Consider the following 27907-nt stretch of genomic DNA (forward strand, 5'->3'; position numbering starts at 1 on the left):
GCTGTGTTTTAGATAGGAGTTTATTGAATATTAAACAAAGCACCGCATGTAGAAGAAACTGGTCAGTGCTAATTTCCAATTGACAAAAAACCACTGAAGTCATAACTTATGATGTAACATGCCTCCAGAATAATCTAATTATCCTCTTGCATTTCTAGATTTACAACATGAAGGCACTAAATTTAGTCAAATTATCTAAATCCCCAAAAATTGAAAACGAAAAAATCTTTATGGAATTTTACAACAAAAATGCCATTAAAGGAAGGTTTGACCTCCTCACCTAATGTAAAAACTAAAAGTGGCTTAAGGACAAAGTATTCGTTAGAAAAGGGACAAGTCGAGTTGAAATCACCTCCACTTATCTTGTAGTTCTTTCCTCTCCGACAAAACCCAGGTCACAAAGATTGCTGCAATGAGGGCAACAATTGTGATCAGCAGCAAAGCATAGCTGAAATCTTCTGTGAGTGAATCATATGTCCTTGAGGGTGCCATTCGAGTGAGAAAGAGATCCACTCCATATGCAAAGGCAAGAGTTGTGGACTCCAACTTGGCAGGTACTGTAACAATGCCTCGGAGATCTTCCACTTTAAGAGCATGCGTCACATAAGACTGTACATAAAATGCTGAGATCAGTATAAAAGAATTATCCATAAACACCAAAACAGAAGCATGTAGCTAAAGTTTCTAAAGATGGAGCTAGCTCAAGTTGGCTAAATCACACTTGATCCTTAGTATAGAACTCATGCTGAACCTATGCCTCAAGGTAATGGATGGGAATGGTTCATGTCTCAAGTTCTAACCGTACCCTCTGCATCATTGCCAAGAGCTTTGTAGCTCAACTGGCATCTCATAGTGTTTCAAGCAAAAAGACGTCCAAGGTTCAAATCCTCCTTTCCCATTGTAACTATTGATTTATAAAATGAAATAAAATAAAAAATCTCATGGTCTACCTCCTTGATAAGAAGCCATACAACCTCCTGAAAGGAAAAACCCTGCAAGCATGCATCCCCGACCCCAAAACATAATGGAGCCATTGTGGCTCTCTAACCAATGACTTTAAAGTTTAAACTAGAACCAAGTCTATGGCATGGAACCTTATCACAAAGCCAAATATGGATCATCGATATCTAGCAAAATTTAATTGCTACTTTCCAAACTTGGATCTATAACGTCTAGCATTAATTATGCACGTGCATTCACAAGTCCCATATTGCTTTTCTTGATAGATTGATAATTGGGGATGGGGCCATGGGAGGGTTTGAACCCTGGATGTCTACATTGGAAACAGCAAGAAGTGCCAACCAATTGAGCTACAAGGCTCTTGGCCACAAGTCCAATATAGCTAGGATCCAGGAACTCAGCAAAGTGTCTGCCTAGCAAGAATCGATGGTCTACTACGTATTAAACAGTTGAATTATGAACTGAACAAGACCCTCAACTTTGACAGTAACAAATTACTATTATTGTCTTCTCTAGAAAATTTTGAATTAAAGAAAGCTTTTGCACTCCAAAACCTATTCTATCAGTAATTCTTAATTATTTTTAACAATATTCTATATAACAAACAGACCGACAGCCAGTTTCAGTTGGCCAGTAAAATGATCCGGGTTCAAGTTAGAATATAATGCAAGACTTGTCCAAATGAATACATGCAAATCAGGATCACTGATTTGATGTAAACAAAGGATGAACAAATAAAAAGCACCTTATTAAATAGAAATTGAATTTTATGAGGCAGAAAAAATGTATAATTTTCTTAAATACCAGAAATTAAAAAGGAATATGTGCAATTATTCTTGTAAAGAGGATCATAGCTAAGATCAACACTCTCTTGATCCAATAGAAATTTTTAGTAGGAAACTTTTTGTTAAGTAATTTTTAGTAACATAATTGAACCTATAAAAGCAAAACCAACCCACAAAAACACTGCTGATAGTCAACTTTACATATGCATATTCAAAATTTACTTACCAAAATGAGAAAACACATGCATATCCAAACTATAAGATTATTAAATGAAAATGGTAAGAGGATAAAAGTTTGCAAAACTTCATCTTATTGTTGAAAACTTGAGGTATTCCTACATAACACTGCAAACAAAAACAATATCTCAACCAAGATTTTATGCTTTCTTCAGAAATAACAGTAGTACTAATGCCAACAATAACCTTTATATATAACAACAGTAATGATAAGATGTTAATAATTGTTATATATAGCCAACCCACCTGAGGAATGATGGGCAAAGAATCTGTAAGAGGTATAATGCCTTCTTCTCTCTCAGCTTGTGTAGGGTTGACAGATCGACGAGGATCTAAATAACGCTTATCAAGAGCCAACACCTGCAAAAGATTTACTGTCATTCAGTGCACATAATAAAGGAAAACAAGCTCCATCTCAAGCACGTCCATATACCCCCTCCCCCCTTTTTTTCCAAAAAAAAAATACTAGCAAATAGAAAACAAATGTAATTCTGACATTAGGTTAATAAATAAATAAATAAATACAACCCACCACCAACAACAACTCAGGATGTTCAAATAGTTTAAACCTACCTGATCACCAATTGTACCAATAAGAAGTTGCTTTGAAGTTATACCCTTGGCCGTTGATGTCACTGCTATTGTTTTCACAGAATGCGTGAAATAGTAAGACTGTGATTTTACGATGACCTCTGGTCGAGAAAACAAGGAAATTGGTGAAGTAAGATTATGCTTTCCAAACACTAGCTTCCAGACATCCTTGTTGTCCTGTGAATCATTGTTCAATTTAAATAATAAAAAATATATATATATAAATTTTATGAAATAAAAACACACAGCAGAAAAATTAAGGATTTGAGTTCACTGGCATACCGCCCGAGACTGATCATAGATCTCAATAACTGACATCTCATATCGGTGTGCTCTAAGATTGAAGTAGTGGTACACAACCCAGTTCTCACTAAAAACCTACAAAATGCATAAATGCATGAGGGAATGTCTTTCATTTATGAACACAAGAGGGACAAGTAATTTACAGAACTTACAGCATGAACAGGACCCTGCGAACCATAATGAGCCATCCGGTGCAATATACGACCAGTTACAGTATCAATGAGGTATACAACCAACGATGCCTCCTCCGGGGTGGCTGTTCCAATTTTACCACTGGCTTTTGGTGTAGCAGTTGCCACAAAGAGTAGATTTTTTGATATATATTTATATGTCACATCTTGGTCAGCTACAACCTTTGCTTGAGTATGAACCACCTAGAGAAAGCAACATAAAAAATACTATTACAACAATATGTGTGTGTGCGCAGCAACAAAGCATGGGTAAACTCTAACAAAAACCAACCAGAGGACCATCACCCATCTTTTTAGTTACAGGCTTACAGCATTGGGCATGCTAATGACATCCCTTTAGGAAAACTCATTTATTATTTAATTTATTTCACAATTGTTTGACACCAAAAGAATATGGATATCAATCACTTCAAGTCATGACGCCACTATTGAGACCCCATATGCCCCAGAAACCAAAATTATAAAATGACAATTGTCATTGTCATCATTTTATATGCTCAATGAGACTACAATTGTATCTCAGAATTTGAAGCAACAAAAAATAACAGCGTATCAAAAAAAATCTAAAACAAATAAGTATGACTGGGGAATGGTAGAAGCTCAACAGTAAAAGGGTACTATGCATCATAGAATACAACAGAAGATTATTCATAAGAAAAAAAAAAGTTTGGAAAATTGGAATTCATAGGATAATCACTCAAATTATGATTCTATGCAAGCTTTACAATTATGTATTTGATTAATACACATTATGTATCTCTAGTTAATCAAACAAATTAAGTGTTTACACACAATTATTAAAATGCAAGAACGTCTTAGAAGTTCATTGTGAAGCAATACCATCATAAAACACAAAGAGAAGAACTGACAGCTATCAACAAGTACATTATTCAGACGGGGAAAAAGGTACCTCATTCAATTTTCTTGTGACAGTTGCAATGATCTTTTCTGATTCAGATGGAAATACAATTGACCACAACTCCCTCGAGTCAAAGCAGAATTCATCCACTACTTCACCAATGCAATTTCTATTCAAAACGTGCCCTCTGATGATGCCATTATCAGCCTCAACTGAGTACCAGTATATGTTTGAAAACTCACGTTGGAAAATATCAATAGCCTCAGAAGTTCTAGGGTATAAATGTGCATGCTTGTCAGTGTCTACAAGAAGATGAAGACGCTGTTCCGTTGAATCTGTAAATGGCAGTGGAATAATTTGTGCAACAGAATGAACGAGTCCTAAAGAGTTAAGCTCCTGTCCTGTGTAAGTATCAACAAAAGAAAGAACAGCAGATGCATCCGAATTTGGTCCACACTGACCAACAACAAGGACAGAAGGATTCTCGTCCATGGCATGATGATGGGGCACTTGCCACTGATACACACTAAGCCCAGTTGGATGTTCACATGATCCTGATTTACGTAGAGAGGGCAGTAAGAGAGACCAGACAACCCGCCCATCTCCAGTGTGCAAGGCATAAAGTTTTCCTGCTCTAGTAAGAACTATTAGCAGCTTCCGGAAACCATTGTGGTCGCGTGTCATTTTGCTTTTCTCAGAACTTTTCAGTCTCATATTTTGTATGGCTGCTATATCCTCAGAGCTTGCAAGCATCAAAGTTCCCTTAAGTTTCAGGATGTGTCCCTTCAATGATAGAAACATCATATCAAAAATATGTTGTAAGAAGGGAAACAGTCCAGTAGAGGCTTCAAACAAAACGTATCAACATTTTCTTTCCAAATCCTTGGTGCAAAACTACAACAAAAAAGTAAAGAAGAGAAGGGAAAAAGGTATTTGCAAATAAAACCACACCTCCATACAATCCAAATAAAGTAGAAGAATACAGGCATTGAGTCATGAAATTTGCACAAATCTGATGCCTTTTAACATTGAACTTATTTCTAAATGTACTTTTATGCATTTACAGAACATCCATACCTTAAGCCACTCGAAGAGGTTCTGCTCCACTTTTGCTACCGAGACACCTGCCTTTTCAACGGGTAGTTCCGATACTGTTACATCGACAATTGAGGCTAAGCCTTCCTCCCTAGACCAGACAGTTGCACCTTGTTGCAGTAACAACAATGAATGATCTTCCATAACAATCAAGGCCCTAAACCCATAAGATCTGTCTGTGCGGATATAATTGTTTATGAAAACCTTGTGCACTAGCCCCCTCTGATGGCCCACCTCTACGCTCTCCTTGAGCAAATCATTATTCCAGTCATGACTATACTTCAATGTGAGGAGAACCTTACCATCCACATGTTCAACTAGTGCAAAAGCTTGTTGACCCTCTGAAAATGAGAGAGCATCACTAACAGCAGCTGCATTATTAATTTTGTCAACAACCTCCAAAACACCTTCAGCTGTCACTCTTATGAATGCTAAAAGTGTATTGATCTTTACAGCAAAAACTCCTGAGAGCTTGGAAGGTAATATGTCTGCAATCCCAGAATGGTCCCCGACAAGATCTGAAATATCAGTCTTTTTAAAGCTGATTTCTCCATTCTGAAAGCCAATTGTTACTAAAATTGACTTAGTGCTATCCAATGATACAAGCATGTCACTTGAAACTGATAATACTTCCCCAAAAAAACCATCAGGAAAGGCAGCACTTGTGTGCTTGATCAACTCTCCATTCTTAGCATTTATCTGATAAACATCAAACTGGGAAGAACCAACAAAACCTACAATGTAGATTTTATCATTTCCAAGAGGCTGAATAATCTGTTGAACGTCTATGCTGCAGAAACGTTAACCAAGCTAACATTAATGAAATGGTGATGTTTGAAAAGAAAAAACATTAGATACATTGAAGTTAAAATTTTCAGACCTTTCAGCTGAAAAATCCTTCTTCCAGAGAACCACACCATCAATGCTAGAAACAGCATGAAGACATCCCTTACCGAAAACAAGAATCACATTGTCCTTGTCAACTGTCAAATTTATCTGCACAATACTAAATTAATTAAATATTTATTCATTTTAAAAAATAAAACAAAAAATATCTTATAGCGCATTGTCTACTAGAACCTCAACATGTCTGCCAACCACCCAGTGCAGGTTGGCAAGAACCAAAAAAAACTCCAGAAGGATGCCAGTTTGGCTGATCAAAAAGGAGCAAAAGGCATATGCTTTAACAGAAAGGAGAACACCCCCCCCCCCCCAAAAAAAAAAAAAAGAGAAAAAAAATAAAAGAAGCATTATATGACTTGCAACCAAGAATATGAATTTACAAAAAAAATGTTGATAATCGGATTAAGGACTATTATTTGAAATATAAGTTTGATGCAAAATGACAAAGAAATTCCATACATTCTGGTCTGTGAAGAGGAATTTATAGAAAACATGAGAAAGATGTTCACTGGATAAAGGTTTTAGAAAAAGGTAAAAGGATTCATACAAATTACTAAGAATATCATTAAAGATGTTCACTAACCGGTACAGACAATAGTGATTTAGAGGGCTTTGAACCCTGAAGAAAAGATTCCCACACCATCAGCCCATCTGGAAGGCTCCATGCACGTAAAATGCTTCCCTCCGATGAAAGTGTAATGACATCTGAAAATGTTAAAATGGAATATCTAAGCATTTGATCAACAATATAAGTTGTACGATCAGGACTCCGGTAGGTGATGCCAAAAGGAAGAAGCAGATTTGTATGATATAAGCAATCAAATGCTAAATTTTCTTAAAATTAGTAATCAAATCCAGTAATATGCATAACTACATGATATAAGCACAGTCGATGGTGTTGAGCATACTTTTTCATTTCTTTGTTTTCTTTTTCTTTTTTTTTTTTGTGGTTGCTTCTACACTTGTACTAAAAACAAGGCATTGCTATAGCAATTTAAGGTAAGAGATAGTCTTTATAAAATAAACAAAATCAAGAGAAGAAAATTAAAAATATATATACATATACATATAACTGTGAGGAAATTAATGCTCATGAGATACCAATATTCACCATTCCTACCATTCACACTATATGTTTATTGACAGAAATAGATGCGGATGAACACAACAAACAAAGTAGTCGACTCAATCGCTCAATGGTGAAGAGATATTAATATAGACAATTCCCGTTATACAAAGAAACCCGAGTTATGAATTTGCTTAAGAACATTAAAAGCAAGCCTCACAGCATGCAAATCAAAATTTCTTGACGACCCAAGTAACAACTAACACCTTAACATTGCATTACCAAGTCAAATGGTTTTAAATAAATGAGCTGAAAATAAGGGGTATCATTACATTTTCCCAGCACAATATCAACTCCATCGATGGCATCATTGGCCCCAAGAACACGTCTCCAAACTGCACAAAACCCGAGCATAAATTAACATATCCCATAAAAATGAAAGTTTTCTAATGTAAAATCATTGGAGCTAACACAACCCAATTCAGCAAAGATTTCAAATAGTAAAATCCCCACATACAAATCTGCCCGTGGCGAAGATCAAGCGAAGCGAGGACATTCTCTTCAGTAGACACCACAACACGCTTTTTCCCAGTCTTTTGAGTGTGGAACACTGCGTGTTTCACTTTCCCTATGTACTGTTGATGCCTGTGATTCACAATTATTTCAAATTTAAATTTAATTAATAAAAAAATGAAACCTAATTTTCAATCAAATCCATACTCAAACACGTAATCAATCAGCTAAACGAATGAGAGAAAATGATTTGGTTTTGAAATTGAAAATTGCATACAAGTCAATCAAAGACAATCGGAGAAGAGTTTGTTGGAGATGTGAGAGATGTGAAATTTATACCAGTCCATGAGGCCAGCTTGATCTTCGTAAAGCGAAAAGCTGTGATCAGCGAATGATAAGAACAATAGAGAAAGAAGAAAAACCCTAATCGCCATGGCCATCGCCACTCTCTCTCTCTCTCTCTCTCTCTCTCTGTGTTTAGAGAGAAAATAAAAGAAAAGACAGATCTGAGAAGAAAGAGAAGTGAGCTGAGTTCTACTGAGTTTGCATCCAAGTCGAAGCCGGCTTCTCGTGTTTTTTTTTTTAATATTTTACTTTTTAGAAATTAAGATTATGCTTAAGTTTTAACGAATAACGAGACGAGACCGGGTTCGAATCAGCAACCAGTAAAAGTGTTTTAACTCACTTTGAAGTTTGCATAAAGTCAACCACTATTGTTTCTGGAGTAGTAATATTTTGCTTAATTTTTTTACTTTAAAAAATGTGTTATCTTAATAAAAATAAAATAAAACACGGTTCAAAAGAATTTGAATATTTCTTATATATAATAAGGTATAAAGTAAATAAATAATAATATTATTTGCTATTGAAGTGTATAAGAATTGCTTCTCAAATGAAAAAAAGAAGTGTATAAGAATTCGTTAGTAAGGTCTTTATTTTGGTCTAAAATGTTTTTTGAAATGTTATATTTATAATATTTTTACAATAAATTTAAAATAGTAAGTTGTTTCAGATTGTTATATATAGGGTAAAAGTAATTTTAAAAGTAGGTTTAAATTAAAACCAATAACAATTAACTATTTATGGTTTATTATGAAAATATTGTAAACTTTGTTCATTTTTGTTGGTGTTTTATTTGCTATTGAACCATGGCATGGACCACAACTAGGTCCAGGTTTCGACCCACTACCCTTATCAAGATTATTCCTGATTGTTAGTTAGGCAGTTTAATTCAGCACTTGAAAAACAGGCCCACACATAAGGGGGAAAAGGAAGAAGCAAGCCCAACCTCACAAAGTCCGAAAATTATATGTTGTACCCACCATATATGCCGGGTCTCTCACACACAGACGGGCCCCACACAGTGTGGGCCACAAAGTCATGCAGACATGCTTAATAAATTAGTTCCCAAATAAATTGTGGGTAGTAACTTCCCCTATTAAAGAAAAGTTTCTAACTTTTGAAAGCCTTCATTTTTCATATCATTATTTTAATCTATATATTTTTAATTGAGTTTAAATTCTACAATAATTCTTTGTAAAACCTCCTATATTTACACCATCTATTAAAATATTATAAAAATATATATTTTATTTAAATAGAACGTTCAACATATAAACATAGTCATAATAAATGCCTATTAATAACTATCTTAATTATCAAATTTTATATTTATTGGAAACAAAGTCAATTAGAGAAATATCATAAAATTGCTTATTTAAAAGTTAGCCATTTTAAGACTTCTAATTGCAGGTTTTTTTTTTGAGAAATGATATGTCCACAACATTTTTACAATATTTTTACAACAAATCTTAAGTGGCAGGATGTTATTGGTTGTTATTGTTGGGGCAAAAAAGTAATCTTAGTGTTAGGTTCAAATTTGAACCAATAACAACTAACCACCTATGATTTGTTGTAAAAATGTTGTGGACGTAGCACCTCTCTCTTTTTTTAGTACAACTATACTAGCCACTTTTATGAATCTCTCAACATGAGCATCACTATGAGTTAAAGGTATCATTTTTTTTTAGAGACCTTGAAAGTCTCTAAAAAAGGTATCATATTAATGTTTGCTGATGGGCTGTTCAAACAAAGATATATCATGGAGAAACTATAAATTTAAAGTACAAACTGTAGTAGGTCTATGTGTGAGATGATAAGCTAATTTGGAAATGTTATGAAATTATTATAGATTTATTTTGTGTTTATAGTTTTATTGCTATCAAAATAGGTAAAATTATTGTGTACTCCCGGAATACCATAAATGCATATTCCCTCCTCTCACATAAATGATGCGTCCCACTAATTAAATTTATGGTGGGACCTACTATTCATGTGAAATGATGAAGTATGCATTTATGGTACTCCGAGAGTACCTAATAATTTTCCATCAAAATAGTGCCTAATAGTAAGACTAATTTATTTGTGCATATTGTGCTTATGGTGTGGGATCCACCATTTTTTGTTTTTAAATTCAAAAAATATTTTTAAATACAACTACCAAAGGGGCTCGAAGTACTTTACTTTCAGCATTTGAATTCAATTTAGTTTCAGCGTTCCCACAAAAAAAAAATTAGAGGATTTAAAAAGATTTTAATTCTCTTTTTCCTACCCTTGCCTTGTTATTATGGACCATGGTAAGTCTAAATTTGTAGACACATTGGATATGATAATAAATATAAAAAAGTATGATGCTAAACAAAACTATGTTAGGAGAAGGCTAAAAAAGTAAGAAATCATTTATTCCCTATTAAATAACTTTCCAAATATTCTCTTGCCATATTACCATGGAAAGATGAATCTATATCTCTATGGCATAATAGGACTATGTTGAATGTTATTAAAGGGAAGCTTTATTGTCGTCAACAATAAGTCTAAGTGCATAGTCAATTTTACATTTAATTAATGTGTCTACTCGTGATTGGTGCTAAATTGTGTTAGAGATAAATTATATGCTTTGATTTAGTCAAATATAGTTTTATGCATGCCTTGATTCTAAAAATAATAATAACTTGTGCATGTCCTCTCATATCAATACTATATGAGTTATTATTTATAAAATGGATAAGTAACTTTATTTTTTTAATAAATAAACGAATAAATAGTTTTCAAATTGTATAATATCGATAAAAAATATTAACATTATAAGAATGCATGTACAAAATATCTTTGTCACATCAATAATTATTATTATGCACAGTAATAAGTAAATAGCTTTAAAAAAAAAAAAAAAAACTCATTGATTGTCATTCTTACTGTTGGTAATGAAAGATAAAACAATATAAAAAACTAATATGATAGAAAAACATCAGGATTAAACATGTGGGTGAAAAGAAAAAAACATGTGGGTCATGTATGAGTTGTACATTTTTTCGATCCAATTACATAAAATGCATCACGTACGGATCACACAAAGCAATGAAAATATTTTCTTGTGTCGGAATCTTTGTATATGGGAGAGGGAGAGGGAGAGGGAGAGAGTCGTTTTCCTGAACTCTAAAGGAAAGCATCACTGTCTTTTTTAGTCTCAACTCTCAAAGACACTCATTAGTCATTACTCTTAAACTGTTAATACAGATTCCATATCGCTTTCTAGTCTCAGCACGCTCTCTGTTTGACCAAGAAGCATCAAAAAGTTTATCTCTTTAGAGTCAAGAGTGTGAGTAGTACAAGGCGGAGACTGCTGGTTTTCTCTCTCTCCGGTATCATTTGGTCAGAAAGCTCGAAGACCCATTTGTCACTGAAAGGTAACATGGTTACCCTTTTCGTTTCAGTATGTATTTTATTGCATTTCTGTCTGAAATCTCACTGTTTCAAGTCTAAAGCTAAAATCTTGGTTATTTTCTGTTTTGATTTTTCTTTATGTATTTTATTTGGGAAGTTCATAGTAGATCAAGAGCTTAATTTGGACTTCATATATTCTTAGGACATTGGTAAGATTGGGACATGAGTTTGCATTTTGAACTGTTTTTGGTGTTTATCTGCTTAATTAAGGATGTCTTTGTGAAGTGGTGTATGGGTTGAAATTTTGTGTGATATGTTATCTGGACTCGCTATTGATGTTTCAATGGTAATTTGGATATCACTCACTTGTAATAATTGGCAGGTTCAAATGGACTTTTGTCTCCTATGAAATGCTTGCTGAATGAAGCTGGATCTCAGTATTATACTCTTAAAATTGAGCTGGCTCAATCTCAATTTGGTCAACGGATTTAAAGATGAATTGTGACATTTATAGCTAGCAAACTGTAAAAATGAGGCTCGACTTTTGTATGTTTATCATGTTTAGAGGGCGGTTATTGTGATTTTGGATAGCTCTTTTAAGAGCTACTAGTCTGAAGTGATTAAGATTGATTTTGATTCCTCTTGATGGCTTCTATCAGAAGAGCATTGTCTCCTGTGCCTAGACCTGGAACTATACGTAATGGAGAAGTGTGTTCAGTTGCTTCTCCCTTGTCCAAGTCCTCATCATCTCCTCAGCCCTATCAACCATCTGGTGGATTGTTATCTTCGTTGTTGGGTTCATTGGACTCTCAAGGTTTTGTTCTTAGTGTACTTTCGCCACGACCTTCAAGGCCTCTTGAGAGGTCAAAACCAAAGGTGCAATTTTGGAGGAGGTCTCTTTTCCATTTTTTGATTAGTTTCATGCTCGGGGTTTTCATGGGACTTACCCCTCTCACCTCAATGAATTTATCCACAAATCTCATGTCAAAGCATCAAGCTTTCTCATTTGAGGCAACATCTACTGTTGGGAATTTTCAGTCTTATGACAATGTGACCAGAACTATGATGCCATTAGACGGTGGGGACATAAAGCATAATGCCACGTTAGAGTCAGAAGTGAAGGAAGTGAAACTGACGGAGGAGATACACGGTGATAAATTTGATAGCCAGCTACTCAACGAAAATTCAAATTTGGTGTCCCGGAAGCTTTTGATAATAGTGACACCAACATATGCTCGGCCATTTCAAGCCTATTATCTGATACGTTTAGCTCATACATTGAAGCTGGTCCCACCTCCTCTGTTATGGATTGTAGTGGAGATGACCTCCCAATCTGCAGAAACGGCTGATATCTTGAGGAGAACTGGGGTTGTGTACAGGCATCTTGTTTGCAATAAAAATCTGTCTGACATAAAAGATAAATACATTCATCAAAGAAATATGGCACTGTCACACATAGAAACTCACCGTCTTGATGGAATTGTTTACTTCGCTGATGATGCTAATTTTTACTTGGCTGAACTTTTTGAGGAAATGAGGCAGATCAGGTACTGATGTTATTTCTTACTTCTTTGTTTTTTTATGCAAATGTAGCGTTGTCCGCTGAATTATGAGCTAGCCAGAAAGAGAAAAAAAAAGGTTAGATTTAAGTGCCATCATACAGGAAGTTCTTGTGGGGAAGAACACTTGAAATGGTTATAATTTGCTACATTTTCTAGGACTACTCATTGTTGGTTGTCTCTTTCCCAATGTGCTAAATGCTTGTCTCTAGCCAAAAGTTTCGAAAATGTGGTTTCTAGCTTTTTTAAACTGTAATTAACTTATATCAAAGCATAATATCTGCCCAGAACGTAGGCATAGTGTCCTCTTTGACCACAAACATTAGTTGGAGTTTATTCCTTCCATGATTTACAGTTATCGTGCAAGACGTGTAAGTTTTTGGAAGTAACTGGATGCTTGTACTTGCCTTTAGAAGTTTTCTAAGTAGGTATTTTGATAACCATTCCAATACCTTGTGGTATAGATGCCTTGCTTAAATGCCTTTGCATCTTAAATGGATTAAATTTTAGATTCTGCACTACTACAATTTTAGCTAGTAGCTCGAATAGCAGGTAATTTCTGACTGTTTAACAGAAGCACTTAAGGAATTTATAAACACCGTGATTTAATGGAACAAAAAAAAAATTCAGGCTATATGTATGGGGTTTATTTAGAGAAGTGAATGGAAAGAAAAATCTAGGAAGATTGACAATACAGGATACGAGTTTTAAGACAAGAATGAAAAAATTTGGAGCAGAATGTGGAGGTTGTGGATTAATATAATCACTGTAGTTATATAGTCTCCTGAGATTTGTTTAAAGGATGTTCATAAAGCTTGTCATTCTTAATGGTTCAAAATACTACACAATGAATTTAGAATGTGGTTCAATGCAGTGAGAAAAGAGATACTTGTTTTATCATAATGAGAACTTGGACTAGCACCAGCTGGGTAAACAATAAGTAAATGTTGTCATGGAAGGGTTGGCTAAGTGAGCATTTATGACCCATTTCGATTCTACTGGAGAGCAATGATCCCATTCTTGGTTTCCTTCTCTCTCTTTCTTTGAAGAATCATTTCTGAGCCAAAAAAAATAGTATTTTTTCAGTATAGGCACTGGCTATTTTACATGGAATAGAAAGTGCCTAATTTATTCCTTGATAGTTCTATTCTCCAAAGGAACTCTTTGGTGACTGAGTAACTTTCATTTTGCCAGTAATACTATTTATTTGTGTGCTTCATCTTAAGAAAGCTTCTATAAGTTGTATTAGTTCAAGGAAGGATTGGGAAGGCTATAGGGCCCGTTTTGAGATTAATCTTCCACACGAAAGCTCCCCTGGTCTAAATACTTTTCCTGATGATTGTTCATCTTGGGTTTAGTTGATTGTAACCATCTTTTCCACGACTTGATAGATACTTCCGAGAGCTTTTATATATATATATATATATATATACACACACACACTAAGTTCTTTCACAAGATAGCTAATTCTCATATAAGGTATAACCATCTAAGTTTCTTAGAAGTGGATGGGGTGATTTATGAGGACAGTGCAGAAGTTGCTGCTCAGGTAGTTCAATTTTATAAAACTCTGTATCAAGAGTCTGAGGAGTGGAGACCTTTTGTGGAAGGATTGGAGTTTGACCAAATAGGGGAGTTGGAGAGGAGCTGGTTGGAGAGGAGGTTTGAGAAAGATGAGATTCTATTAGTGGTTAGAGATATGGAAGAGATAATAATACTAAGTTCTTTCACAAGATAGCTAATTCTCATAGAATGTATAACCATCTAAGTTTCTTAGAAGTGGATGGGGTGATTTATGAGGACGGTGCAGAAGTTGCTGCTCAGGTAGTTCAATTTTATAAAACTCTGTATCAAGAGTCTGAGGAGTGGAGACCTTTTGTGGAAGGACTAGAGTTTGACCAAATAGGGGAGTTGGAGAGGGGCTGGTTGGAGAGGAGGTTTGAGAAATATGAGATTCTATCAGTGGTCAGAGATATGGAAGGGAATAAAGCTCCAAGTCCAAATGGCTTTTCTATGGCTTTTTTCCATCAGTGCTGGAGAGTAGTAGAAAGAGATGTTTTGGCAGTCTTTGAAGAGTTCCATCGGCACTGTAAGTTCAAGAAATCTCTTGATGCTACCTTTATAGCTTTGATTCTTAAGAAGAACGATGCCTCTAACATTCGTGATTTTAGACCTATTAGTTTGGTGGGGAGTATATATAAAATCTTGGCCAAGGTTTTGGCAAATAGATTGAAAATGGTGTTAGATCAACTGATATCTAAATCTCAGAATAGTTTTGTGGGAGGTAGGTAGCCTTGATTCAGTTCTCATTGCCAATGAATGTGTTGATAGTAGAATGAAGAGTAAGATTCCAGGGGTGATTTGTAAGTTAAATATTGAGAAAGCTTATGACAATGTGAGTTGGGAGGCTCTTCTGAAGTTGTTGAAGAAAATGGGCTTTGGGGAGAAATGGTGTAGCTGGATTCGTACCTGTATCTCTACAGTGCAGTTCTCTGTGTTGATCAATGGGTCTCCAGCTGACTATTTTGGTAGTTCTAGAGGTTTGAGGCAAGGAAATCCGTTGTCTTCCTTGTTATTTTTAGTTATGATGGAGGTTTTTAGTAGGACAGTGAAGAGAATGGAGGGGACAAGTTTACTTAGTGGCTTTAGGGCGGATGGTAGGAGGAGTAGAGGGGAATGTGTTTCACATTTGCTGTTTGCAGATGATACTATTTTGTTTTGTGATGCAGAGGTGGAGCAAGTCCTACATGTTTGACTGTTGCTACTTTGTTTTCAAGCTGTGACTGGTTTGAAAGTTAACGTAGCTAAAAGTGGGATGGTTCCTATAGGGGAGGTAAATAATGTGCAAGCTTTGGCAGAGATTTTAGGTTGTAGGGTTGGGGCCTTGCCAATGACGTATCTTGGTATGCCATTGGGGGCGTCCCATAAGTCCCCTTCTATTTGAAACCTTATTTTGGAGAAAATTGAACGAAAGTTGGCAAGGTGGAAGAAGTTGTATTTATCAAAAAGTGGTAGGTTGACTCTGCTTAAAAGTATGCTATCTAGTCTTCCCACCTATGTTTTATCTTTGTTCACCATTCCTACACGTGGCAAACAAAATTGAGAAGCTACAAAGGGACTTCCTGTGGGATGACTCTAAGACACATTTATTGGGTTGGGATAAGGTGTGTTTGCCTATTATTAAAGGTGGTTTGGGTATTAGGAAATTGACCACTTTCAATAAAGCCTTATTAGGAAAGTGGCTTTGGCATTTTGAGATCGAGGAGAATAGGCTTTGGAGGAGGGTGGTAGCTTTGAAATTTGGGGAAGAATGGGGGGGGGGAGTAGACCTTTAAGTTAGGAAGGGGTGTTCATGGGTGTGGTTTATGGAGAAGTATCCAGATGGGTTGGGAAGTTTTTAACAAAAATGTCCAGTATAAGGTTGGGGTGGGGGATAGAGTGAAATTATGGACAGACAGGTGGTGCAGAGATCTTCCTCTCCATTTGGCTTTTCCAGTCTTGTATAATTTTGCCGCAAACAGAGAGGCATTCGTAGAATCATCTCTGATTTGTCAAGGAGCAGGGGATAGGAGAACTTGGGATGTTCGTTTCATTCGGGGTCCTAATGATTGGGAGGCAGATGTGGTGGATGATTTCTTTTGTTTCTTGACGTCCAATTTACCTTTCGTGACTGATGATGATCGTTTGAAATGGAGGTTGACAAAAAACGAGGATTTTACTACAAACACATTTTATCATAAGTTACATGACTCTTCTTCCATTGCTTTTCCATGGAAAGGTATTTGGAAGGTTAAGGCACCCCGACGTCTCTTTCTTTGTTTGGACAGCCGCGTGTGATAGAATCCTCACGGGAGATATCCTGAGACTTAGGGGCTTTAATTTCGTTGAATGATGCATTATGTGTCGTTGCTGTGGTGAGACAGTGGATCATTTATTGTTACATTGTGGGAAGGCTTATTAGCTGTGGTGTTTTGTCTTTAGGATTTTTGGGATTTCATGGATTCCCTCATATACGGTGCAAGATTTTCTATTTAGTTGGTGGAATTGGTTGGGGAAGCATTCATCTTACATTTGGAACCTAGATCCGCTGTGTTTGATGTGGTGTATTTGGAGGGAACGCAATCGGCGGACGTTTGAGGATTTGGATAGATCTGAGGACCAACTGCTTGCTCTCTTTTCTGGTTCCCTTTTTGATTGGGCTAGGGCTTTTGGGACTCACACCTAGTGACTCTATTCCTTTATTCCTTAGCTCTCATCTTCTTTGTATTTAAGGCCTTTTTATGTTTTTGCTTTTTCATCTTTTTTGTTCTTCTGTTTTGCTAATGCTATTTTGCATCTAGTAGTTTTTTGAATATACTTTTTCTTACCTATTAAAAATATATATATAAGGTCGTACGTACTCAATGCACATAGGCTCCCACTTTTGCGAGGTTTGGGAGAGGTCATGGTAGGAAGTCTTACCTCCAAGTTTTTTTGGAGAGGTTGATTTTCGGACTCGAACCAACGACCTGTCGCTTTTGGTGGAAGGCACTTGCTAGCACCAAGGATGGACCTATATATATATATATATATATATATATATATATATATAAGGGAAAGTACCCTCCCCTCCCCTCCAAAAAAAAAAATCCACAGTTTTATTATTAGAACTCATTAAACTCCGGACTTTCATAAATGTAGCCAAAAAAAACGCCAAACAAAACCCACCCACACATGAATACATCTATGAAAGTCTGGGGTTTAATGTGTCCCAATAATAAAACTATGAGTTTTTTTTTTTTTTTTTGGGGGGGGGGGGGGGGGGTACTTTCCCCATATATATAACTGTAAGGGAATTAAATGATTGACTTGTTCCACACTGCTAATTATGTGCTGCTGTAAATGTAAACTAGTGAGACATTTTGTCTGTTTGAATCATCCCAGATCATCGTTTAGGTTTTATTGCAATTTTAAAATGAGAAATGATATGTCCACAACATTTTCACAACATTTTTACAACAAATCCTAAGTGGCAGGATGTTACTGGTTGTTATTGTTGGGGCAAAAAAGTAATCTTAGTGTTAGGTTCAAATTTGAACCAATAACAACTAACCACCTATGATTTGTTGTAAAAATGTTGTAAAAATGTTGTGGACGTAGCACCTTTCTTTTAAAATAGACCACTTTCTATTCTTTCACAAATGTGCTTATTAAAAGTATATATATACCTTTGTGCATTTTGTTGTGACAACCCATGAATTTCTATTTTGATCTGCAGGCGATTTGGAACATGGATGGTGGCCAAACTAACAGGGAATGGAAGCAAAACTATGTTGGAGGGGCCCATCTGTAATGGATCTCAAGTAACTGGATGGCACATAAATGGATCAAATGGGAGATTCCAGAGATTCCATGCTGAAATGTCTGGGTTTGCTTTCAATAGCACTATACTATGGGATCCAAAGAGGTGGCACCGACCCACTCTTGAACCTGTTAGGCAACTTGACACAGTCAACAATGGCTTCCCAGTTAGTCTGTCTTGCTTTTTCTTTGGTTATCCTGTAGTCCACAATAATACTTTATGTTGCAATATGATTTGCCATTGCTGCTGTTTATGTGAAGCAGGCAAAATGTTAATTTTTTTCATTTTTCAAAAGAACTTGTATTTTTGGAAATGTGACTGGTCTTCATAACATGATTGGTGTGTCCTCTTATTCCTAATGGAATGAATCTAAGCTTCACCATCCACAAAGGCAATCATAGAGACGAATTTACTTAAACCATATTCAAGTGCACCCTTGGATGTTTACTCCCTTTTTATCGGAGAGATTCACACTTTAGCCACCATAATATCCTGAGATGCCTTTATCAGAAAGCTAGAACAGTCTTGGCTTCATTTGCTAACCTAGTTGATTTGCATATGTAGGTGAGCACATTTATTGAACAGCTTGTGGAAGATGAAAGCCAGATGGAAGCCTTACTGCAGGACTGCTCAAGGATCATGGTTTGGAATAATTACCTTGGATCATCTAATTCCTTCTATCCCAGCACATGGTTAATGAAGAATAATCTAGATGTCATTCTACCACTTACATGAAGTTCTTGGTGTGAGAGGAATCTATTTGGATAGCAAAGTAAGTGAGTTTTTTGAGACCTACAGTTCAATTTGCCATTTTCTTTTCCTCTTGTTATATTTTCAGATCCCACACGAAGAGGATGTAATTTTTCATTTATTTTGATATTTAATTCCTTGAAAAAAAAAAAAAGACCGATACAGAGATTCTCAAACAACCCATAAATCCAATGAGAGACCATCTTTTTTTGCTCCCATTCCTTAAGATTTCTTTTCCTAGTCTAGATCCTACTAAAAGATTGATGCAGAGATTCACACACCTAGAGTTTCTTGTAGCAGGACCTACAAATTATAAGGCCACTTCTGGACTTGATCCCCTACTGACCTACAGTAGTTTGAGGAAAGAATCATTTTTGGCTACAACTACAAGGGCCAGTTTCAATTAACTTAAGTAACATGCAAAAGCATTTCACATGCTATACAAAACAAAAAATAATGACTTCTAGCTCATGGTGTCAAACACCTCTCAGCTGATTAATTCTGTTATGTTGGGTTGTATTCTAAAAACCAATTCTATATCATTCTCTCTCCCTTATTTTCACATTAATTATCTGTATTGTAGGAAGGATCGTCAAGAATCATAGATCATCCTGCCAATGGTTATTGGAAGTTTAGAGTGCCAATCCTTTAAGGCTGGCTGATACAGTTCCTCCATGAGAACTTGGTTTTTGCCGGCACATTTTCTGCTCATTTTATCCTTTAAATTAGTGTTAGCTTCCATTATTTTCAAGGAAAAAAATAGCTTTGTACAGTTGTATGAGTTGTGTATTATCTGCCTTGGCTGCTCAATGTCTTAAAACAGTGAAATTCAACACAAACAGTTAGAAAGAAATAGCAATATTGCAAACAATCGTCATCTGCAGAGAGATGCATGATCCGGCTATTTCAGTTTTTATGTTGCGATTCGTTTTTCCATGTAAAAAACTACAAGCAATTCTGATTTTTATAATATTTAGTTGGTCATTTAGCCAGAAAAAAGGAGAGAGAATATTTAGTTGGTACTCCGGCCATTTTAGTGCATTGACATGATAGGCCACTGCATGTGATCCTTTGTAAGTGGTGTCAACTGTCAAGCTTGTTGCTTCACAATGAATCAATGATATTAGGGTCTGGTTAACGTGTGCCCTAAGGGCACACATTAAACCATCTATTTATAGTAAATTTTTTTATAAAATTGAAAAAGCTGTTATTACTTTTTCAATTTCTAAAATTTTTTTTTTAAAAAATGAATAATTATTGTATGTTTTAAAGGCACATATTAGTAAAATCCATAATATTATTAAGGGTGTAACATAGGTTTGGGAAAGTTTTTGTCCTTGAGGAAGGGACAACAAAAAGAATAAAAGATATTTCATTGTGTACGGTTGTTTGCAACAACGACCACACTTTGACTCAGGTTTCCAAGTTTGAAATCCCCACTTTTTTTGAAAAGTACAGTATAGTTGGTTCCTGTAATGGCTTGTTTTGCCTAGCTAGCTGTGAGAAAGAACTTTGCCACATTATTTATTTGTGGAACCCAAGTATTAGAACGTTTAAAAAACTTGTAGCTACTCACTTCAATCGCAAGGATAATGAAAGAGCCGCTATTGGATTTGCTTATGATTCTCTGAACAACGACTTCAATTCATTGGTGTTTTTAATCGATGGTAAAGAGCAATTATCCTTGATGTGAGAAACAGGAAAGTGCAACTGATCGCATTTTATTTTCTACTTAATATCATCTGCAGTATAGGGAACTAGACGAAACAAATGAATATCAACACTTTGATTTATGCTTTTCTTTCTTCCTTTACAATAAAAAAGACATTTTTTTAATATTATTTAAACTTATGGTAGATATTCCATAATGGTCACTCTTTAATATCACATCAAGATAATAATAGGTTTCTTTTTAATGTTCAAAGGATTTTGTGCGTACCCAAACTTCCCTAGATGGGCTAGGCCTAGGATTGGGTTCACAACTTATTTGTACAGTGGGCTAGTGTTTCCTACTATGGCAGTCTCCGGCCAAGCAACCCAATGTCACCCTCTCTCTCAAGAACTTCATTTCTTTTTCCTTTGCGTGTTGCTCTCCCTCCTAGTAGTGCTGATACTATCACTCTTTTACTCTCTGTTTTCTCCTTCCAAATGCCAACCCCCTTCTCACATTCTATTCTCCTATTTATAGCTTGAGATGGGTGGAGGTGCTATGATTACTTCCTGATTTCACTCATGCGAAGGGGGTCTAATCTTATCATTCTTGATAAGAATATGCTCTGTTGGGAACGATGATAATGGTATTGGAACTGGTTCCAGCCTCCAAAAGGCTATTCGGCAGCAAGCTCCCCAAGGCAATACCAGGTTGCCGAGAACATAGACTGTCCTAAGCAAGTGCATTCCCGATCAAGTTATAAATTGATCGCCATGTGCTTGCTTCTACTATGCTCAAGACCAGGTAGACCTATTATGGTATTCGGGCTGAGGTTAGGCCTTAAAGTGTATTTGAACCAAGGCTAAAGGCCCAATGGGCATGGGGTTGCGCACCGTCCCATGAGGTCAGGGCCCAAGATCCAATGGGTCTGGGATTATATCTCGTACAATAGCCCCCCCTTGATTCTTGCCTGGCTACCGGGGACGAATCAAGGACAACGTGGCTAGCGCTAGTGAATTCTCGAGAAGCCCAATCGTTAGCTCTTGAGCGAACAAGATGGTCATTAACACTTTCTCAAAATGAGTGTTACGCCAGGCTATCATGTCTAACCGTAATTATAACCCGATGGTTCGTGAACCAAGGACATGCATGTGGGGGTTACGAAAAAAATTCAGAAAGGTTTTTCCCGCCTTCCTTTTCATTAAATGCTTCCACCCTATAAATAGTTCCTTCCGCTCCTTCGGATTACTTTTTGCTTCCCCACTCCTTCAAATTTCTCTCTGCCGATCATACTCCTCTTGTGCGTTGATCCTCCAACCAAGAGCATTACCTCCTAGAGCCCCAGTAAGTTTTCCTCTTTCTTTTCTTTGATTTCTTTTCATCCTTCGAGTATTAGGAATGGGTTATTCACACCTTCTTGACACTGAGGCAACCCTGCCTAGTTTTAGGGCAACTTACAATATTCCTAAGGATGTAGATATAGCCTACTGTCATAAGGATGACATCGCTCTTCAGCGACGCCCTCAAGTAGTGTTCTTCCCTTTAATGGTTATTTTGGAAGGAAGGGTTAGGTTTCCTGTAGATCCCTTTATACTCAGTACCTTTAGGTTTTGTGGTTTATGTCCCGACCAACTTCCCCCCAATTTTTACCGGGTAGTGAGTTGCGTCAGCCGCTTAAACCAAATATATGGGTTACAACTAGACCACCATAACATAAATTTCATGTACAGTTTGTGTGGTAACATTAAATCCGACTACTACCTTAAGGTTAGAGACGTACGGGTACGACTCATATCGTGTCTTCCCGACTCATATCGTGTCTTCCCAACTCTAACAGAAACTCAACGGGAGAATATGTTTGGGCGAAAGGCAATTGGCTCTGCGGCGAGCTTACTTGCCCAACTTCGCCGCGTGATGTTGGTCGATACCCTATATATTTAACTATGTTGTTTTTAGTATTTGTCTTGCTCTTATTTTCGTTGAAGCAAATATTAACCTACTTTGTTTTGTTTTGATGCAGACGGTAAGAGGTTCAAATCAGACATTAGAGTTGTGCACATGAGAGATTTAAACTTCGTGCTCTAGTCAGAGATATTCGTGAATTCTGACGGGTAGCTTTGTGCATCCCATCTCATACTTGGCTGCAATATGATCTACTCCACATGGCAACCTTTTGGACAAACCTTGTTAATGGACAACCCCTATTGTCGTACATCGATGTACAACATCCTAATTTATTTCCCCTAATCTTACTGTAGGTGAAGCTCGGGACCTCGGTCCTCAGATAGTGAGAACAGAATCACTAGTGCCTGTGAGGGACGAATCAGCGAATCTCGTCTCCCAAAATTGTACTGTCCACAGACCCGTTGGTGACCCCCAAACTCTAGTTCAACTGACCAAGCAGGAAGAAGCCGAATTCGTTCATTCATCCAAAGTAAAAGGCCAATCAAGGTGAAGGAGAAATGGTGTCAAGGCAGACGTTAACCTTTGGACGCTTCTTGCTCGGCGCCCGTCCTGCAACGCAACAATAATAGCCCCAAGGCAGAAGCCCAACTCCCCTCCTCCTGGTTGCTTACGAAAAGGTAGTGTACTACCGAACAACAACCCAGGGTCTCGGGTGAGGCTCCCCCGCAATCCACACCTCCCCAGGCATTTGGCAGGATCATGATTTGAGAGCCTACTGGTGACACTCGGCCAGCTGCTCAGGTTGGTTCTTATGTAGAGTCCTCTTCTAGACAAGAAGTGGGCTTGCAGACCACCTTCAGGCTCGGTAATGAGCCCCTTCTAGTGATAGCCAGCGTTTGAATCTGGGCACAGGGCGAAGATGGACGAGTCACCCGGAGCTTAGCATAGGGTCTCCTCCTACCTGAGGACGTGCACTTCTTCCCGGGCAGAGCTGATGAGTTGTTAGCTAATTGGTTGTAGTGACATACCATAGTGGTAGTATACTATCCCACCTCTCCCTCATCATATAAATGCACTCGTACTTTCTTTATTTTCATGCTTGTCGTTATTGTGTTATCAGGCCATGCAGCTAGCTTACGTTATCGATGAACAATTAAAGGAGACCACCGAGGATGCTGAACAGGATAAGGCTCTGAAAGACATTGCCATCGCCACCGCAAAGGAAAAGAGCAAGGCCGTTGAGGTTGTCGAGAAGAAGGACCAGGCATCTGAGAAGGCCCGAGGATTGGTGGAGAAGAGGCTGACAAAGTTAGCCTTGAAGCTAGGGGGGATGGAGCTTAAATTGGCCGAAGCAGAGAGCTTAAACCTAGTGCAGGCTGAGGAGATTGAGTCACTGCAAACCCTCACGAGAGTAAACTCGTCCACTAGGGGTCACCTAGGGGTTCAAAGACTTGCTGCACATGGGAAGTACAATCGTGTAGCCTACAAAAGTGGCTTGTATTTTAGTTTTTTTTTTTCACTTTTAGTAGACATGGGTGCTTTGTGGATTGCTAGGGACTAGAAAGATTTAAGTTGGGGGGTGTGATAACGCCTTAAAATGTATACTTGTTATATATTTATGTGGGCATTATCTCCTTATTACTATGCTTAATTTGTATAATTAAGCCATGAGTTGCATTAGTCCCTATTATTTATATTTACATAATTTCTTGAATAAGATGTCATTTATTGTGTGTAATTTTCTACTTTCAGGAAATCATGTGAGAAAGATAAGTTTATAGGAATTTGTGAGAGAATGGAGGCCAAACTAGAATTAAGTGGAGCTAAAGGACCATGCTTAAATGTCTAAGGGGATGCAGCTGGAGTGCTTGGATCGTCTACCATGATTGAAGCTTCAAATAAGGAAAGAAATCAAAGAGGCAGAATCTGAAAAGGAAAAATTGGATCTGAGCATCGATCAGTATTTTGGGCGTATCTTTCTCCTCAAAAATCCAATTAATACAAGGACAGATGAATTGGAACCATGACTTAAATATATACAACTTTCCAGTTTTGATTTTTTCGAAATTCTCAAGTTTTGAAGGCCGAAATTAACTCACAAGTTACCGCTATAAACTTGGACGGAAATTAAAATAGTAAAAGTTTTATTTTCTTGCGAACACTTTTATGTTAGGGTTTTGAAGGGAGGTTGTGAGAACGAATTTTGGGCAGAGAAAACCTTGTATTTTCCTTTCTCTAATGGCAGCCTAAACTCTTTGCTAGGGCTAGGGTTTATGTTTCTTCTATACGGTATGAATATTCAATGTGATTCTTTCTAGGATTTTATTAACGACATATTTGATTGTTCAATTAGATTTCTTTTGATGTATTAGTTCTTCCATGCTTTCAATAAGTTCAATCATGTTTTTCTTATTGTTTAGATGAATTTCTAATAGTTTCAAATAGAAATCAGATTTTAAAGTGAATGGGTTTTTCTGAAAAACTTTTCTAACCGCATTATTAATCGAGGTTATCATGCGTTCTTGAATTGTCTTAGTTCAACCGAATCATAAGTTTTTAATTGTATAAGAACAATCAATTATGAAATAGATATTTTCTTAGATCATAAAAAATCTCATATTGATATAGGGAAACATCCCGATGCCCCAGTATTTACATTATTGATTTAAATAAGTTTTTATTATTATTCTTGTTAAGAATCACCAAGCAAAAGTATTTTTCTTCTTCACTTTAATTTTATTGTCTTTGAATTTATCCTGCTCTTTGTGGTTCGACCTCGGTACTCCGAGAATTATATTGTTACGATCTCTTGTACTTGGGAGTGAGCAAGCACCGCCCACTTAGTGAAGTAGTCCATGGCTACCAGAACAAATCTCCGGTTCCCTGTAGCTCGAGGGAATGGGCCCACAATGTCTAACCCCCACTATGCGAAGGGCCACGGGCTACTGATAGGATTCAAACTCCCTTCCGGCTGATGGATCTGAGGGGCATGTTTCTGACATTGCTCACATTTCTAAACATACTTAGCAGCATCCTTGTACATTTGTGGCCACCAGAATCCCTGGATCATTGCCCGATGAGCTAACATACACCCTCCCATGTGGCTGCCGCATACCCCTTTATGGAGCTTGGTCAAGAGCTCTCCAACCTTGCTTGGGGGTAGGCACACAAATAAGGTCCCCTAAAAGACCTCCGATATAACTTGTGATCTACTGACAACCAGTACCGTGCAGCCATGCGGCACACTTTGTTTGCCTCCTTCCCATTTGCTGGTAGCCGATCTTCAGCCAAAAAGTCTATGATTGGACTCATCCAACATGGCTTAGGCTTCGTTACCATTGAAACACTTATCTTCGCATCAATACTTGGTTCCATCACCACCTTTACCTTGATCAGCCAGGGTACCTCCTCGGTCAGAGAAGATGCCAACGTTGCCAGAGAGTCGACGTGTCAGTTCTAACCTCTGGTTATTTAAACCACCTTTACCTTCTGGAACTGGTTTATAGTCTGCTTTACCAATCATAAGTACTCCATCATCTGTGTGTCTTTGGTCTCAAAGCCGCCTTGCACCTGATTAACTACCAGCCTAGAATTCGAGCAACTTCTACATCCTGGGCGCCCAAATCCAGGGCAGCCCTCAATCCAACAAGTCTTTATACTCAGCTTCGTTGTTAGAAGCCCTAAAACCCAATCTAAAAGAATACTTCAACTTTATCCCTTTTAGGGTGATGATGACAATTCTAGCCCTAGTCCCCAGTGCACTAGACGCACCGTCCACAAATACCTTCCACGGTTGCACCTCTATATGGCAAACTATCTTCATCTCCCTTCTTGGGGAAAACTCTACAACGAAATCAGCGAGAACTTGACCTTTCACTGAACTCCTCGGTCTGTACCTAATGTCAAAAGAGCCCAATCAAGTTCCCTACTTGGCAATTTTTCCCGTGAAATCAGATCTCTTCAACAATAATTGCAAGGGATGCTCGATTAATACATAGACGGTATGAGCCTGAAAATAATGTGGCAACTTCCTTGTAGCATGTACTAGTGCTAACACTAACTTTTCTAGGGCAAAATATCTCATCTCGGCATTGACCAACGTTTTGCTAACATAGTATATTGGCTGCTGCACACCTTGATCCCTTAGCAACACGGCACTCACGGTATGCTTGGACACTGAAAGATACATGAATAAATCCTCACCGGGCTCTGGGGCTGACAACATAGGTGCCCATACCAAATATTCCTTTAAGTCCCGAAAAACCTTTTCGCACTCCTCATTCCATTGGAAACCCCTCCACTTTTTAGTAGCTGGTAAAATGGACGGCACTGGTTTGCAAATTTGGAAATGAATCGGTTTAGGGCAGTTAGCATGCCAGTCAACATCTGTACTTCCTTTGGGTTACTCAGTGACTTGAGACGCTCGACAGCTTTAATCTAGTTAGGGTTGACCTCTATTCCTCAACATGTGATCTTATACCCTAGGAATTTGCCAGCCCCCACTCCAAAAGCACATTTGTCAGCACTGAGGCGTAACTTATGCCGCCGGAGTACTTCGAACACTTCCTTAAGATCATCAATATGCCTCTTCTCCTATTTGCTTTTAACTACCATATCATCGATATACACCTCCACAGTACGCCCAATCTTGTCCCTAAACATCCTTGTCATCATCCGTTGATAAGTGGCTCCAGCATTCTTTAGCCTAAATGGCATCACGGTATAGTGGTAATTGGCCTCAGGTGAGATGAAAGTTGTCTTTTCCTGATCCTTGGTAGCCAGGGCTTTGATGATAACCCTGGAAAGCATCCAGAAAGCTCATCCTCTGGTACCCATATGTAGCATCCACCAATCGATTGATTTTCGGCATGAGGAAATGATCTTTTAGGCATGCCTAGTTCAGATTAGTGAAATATACACAAACCCTCCATTTTCCATTCTTCTTTCTCACTACCACGGTATTCACGAGCCAATCTGGAAAGAAAACCTCCTTTATTGCCCCTGCCTCTTTCAACCTATTGACCTCTTGCTTGACTGCTTTGACATGTTCCTTGGTTGACCTTTTTGGCTTCTGCTTCTTGGGAGAGAATAATGGATATGCATTAAGCTTGTGAACTAAAAATCGGGATCTACCCTGGGCACTTCGTATGGGCTCTAGGCAAATACATCCATGTTCTGTACAAGCAGTAACAGCATCTCCACCCTATCTTCGTCCTTCACACAGGCTCCAATTTGGAGACTCTTATCCTCGTCTGGCAATATCCTTACTCTTATTAAGTCCTCGGCACAGCTAGCCCCTATTCCCTCCTCAGGTTCCTGTAATTTGTATAAGGAAACTTGTGCAGCTAGTTCCATCTGATTTCTTGATTGCTATAAGGAAACTTTCTGGTTTCCTCTCACCATGACAATACCATGCTTGGTGCGGAATTTGACTTTAACATGCAGGGTAGACGGAACTGCCCCCATCGCATGAAT

At 37.5% G+C, this 27907-nt stretch overlaps 2 protein-coding genes across 3 annotated transcripts; one reads left to right on the forward strand and one right to left on the reverse strand.

Annotated features, from left to right (window-relative positions):
• Positions 1-49: 49 nt before the first annotated feature.
• LOC142612779 (uncharacterized) lies at positions 50-8117 on the reverse strand. The gene is made up of 12 exons (XM_075784934.1): positions 7843-8117; positions 7508-7635; positions 7323-7385; positions 6508-6629; positions 5902-6017; positions 5004-5811; positions 3978-4709; positions 3029-3250; positions 2856-2951; positions 2556-2750; positions 2229-2342; positions 50-609 (listed from the first exon to the last, which is right to left on the reverse strand). The coding sequence occupies exons 1-12, from the start codon at positions 7941-7943 to the stop codon at positions 349-351; spliced, it is 2958 nt and encodes a 985-aa protein (XP_075641049.1). The 5' UTR covers positions 7944-8117; the 3' UTR covers positions 50-348.
• Positions 8118-10917: 2800 nt separating this feature from the next.
• LOC142611733 (putative beta-1,4-xylosyltransferase IRX9H) lies at positions 10918-19892 on the forward strand. Of its 2 annotated transcripts, none has more exons than XM_075783850.1 (5): positions 10918-11249; positions 11609-12773; positions 18043-18292; positions 18691-18898; positions 19460-19892. In XM_075783850.1, the coding sequence occupies exons 2-4, from the start codon at positions 11872-11874 to the stop codon at positions 18859-18861; spliced, it is 1323 nt and encodes a 440-aa protein (XP_075639965.1). In that variant the 5' UTR covers positions 10918-11249; positions 11609-11871; the 3' UTR covers positions 18862-18898; positions 19460-19892. The 2 variants fall into 2 exon arrangements, with proteins under 2 accessions (XP_075639965.1, XP_075639966.1); XM_075783851.1 differs by having other exon boundaries at positions 18691-18902; positions 19460-19590.
• The last annotated feature ends 8015 nt before the right edge of the window (positions 19893-27907 follow it).

The sequence above is a fragment of the Castanea sativa genome, chromosome 10, assembly GCF_040712315.1.
Source record: "Castanea sativa cultivar Marrone di Chiusa Pesio chromosome 10, ASM4071231v1".
In the NCBI taxonomy this organism is placed as follows: domain Eukaryota; kingdom Viridiplantae; phylum Streptophyta; class Magnoliopsida; order Fagales; family Fagaceae; genus Castanea; species Castanea sativa.

Bases quoted from the DNA above. Each gene is read 5' to 3' on its own strand.
- LOC142612779 (XM_075784934.1), bottom strand. From the start codon at position 7,943: ATGGCCATGGCGATTAGGGTTTTTCTTCTTTCTCTATTGTTCTTATCA. The intron at 6,018-6,507 runs GTTAGTGAACAT...AGTATTGTGCAG, and splicing joins AATCACTATTGTCTGTACCG to ATAAATTTGACAGTTGACAA. The intron at 5,812-5,901 runs GTCTGAAAATTT...ACGTTTCTGCAG, and splicing joins AAGGATTTTTCAGCTGAAAG to CATAGACGTTCAACAGATTA.
- LOC142611733 (XM_075783850.1), top strand. From the start codon at position 11,872: ATGGCTTCTATCAGAAGAGCATTGTCTCCTGTGCCTAGACCTGGAACT. The intron at 12,774-18,042 runs GTACTGATGTTA...TTTGATCTGCAG, and splicing joins GAGGAAATGAGGCAGATCAG to GCGATTTGGAACATGGATGG. The intron at 18,293-18,690 runs GTTAGTCTGTCT...TTGCATATGTAG, and splicing joins CAGTCAACAATGGCTTCCCA to GTGAGCACATTTATTGAACA.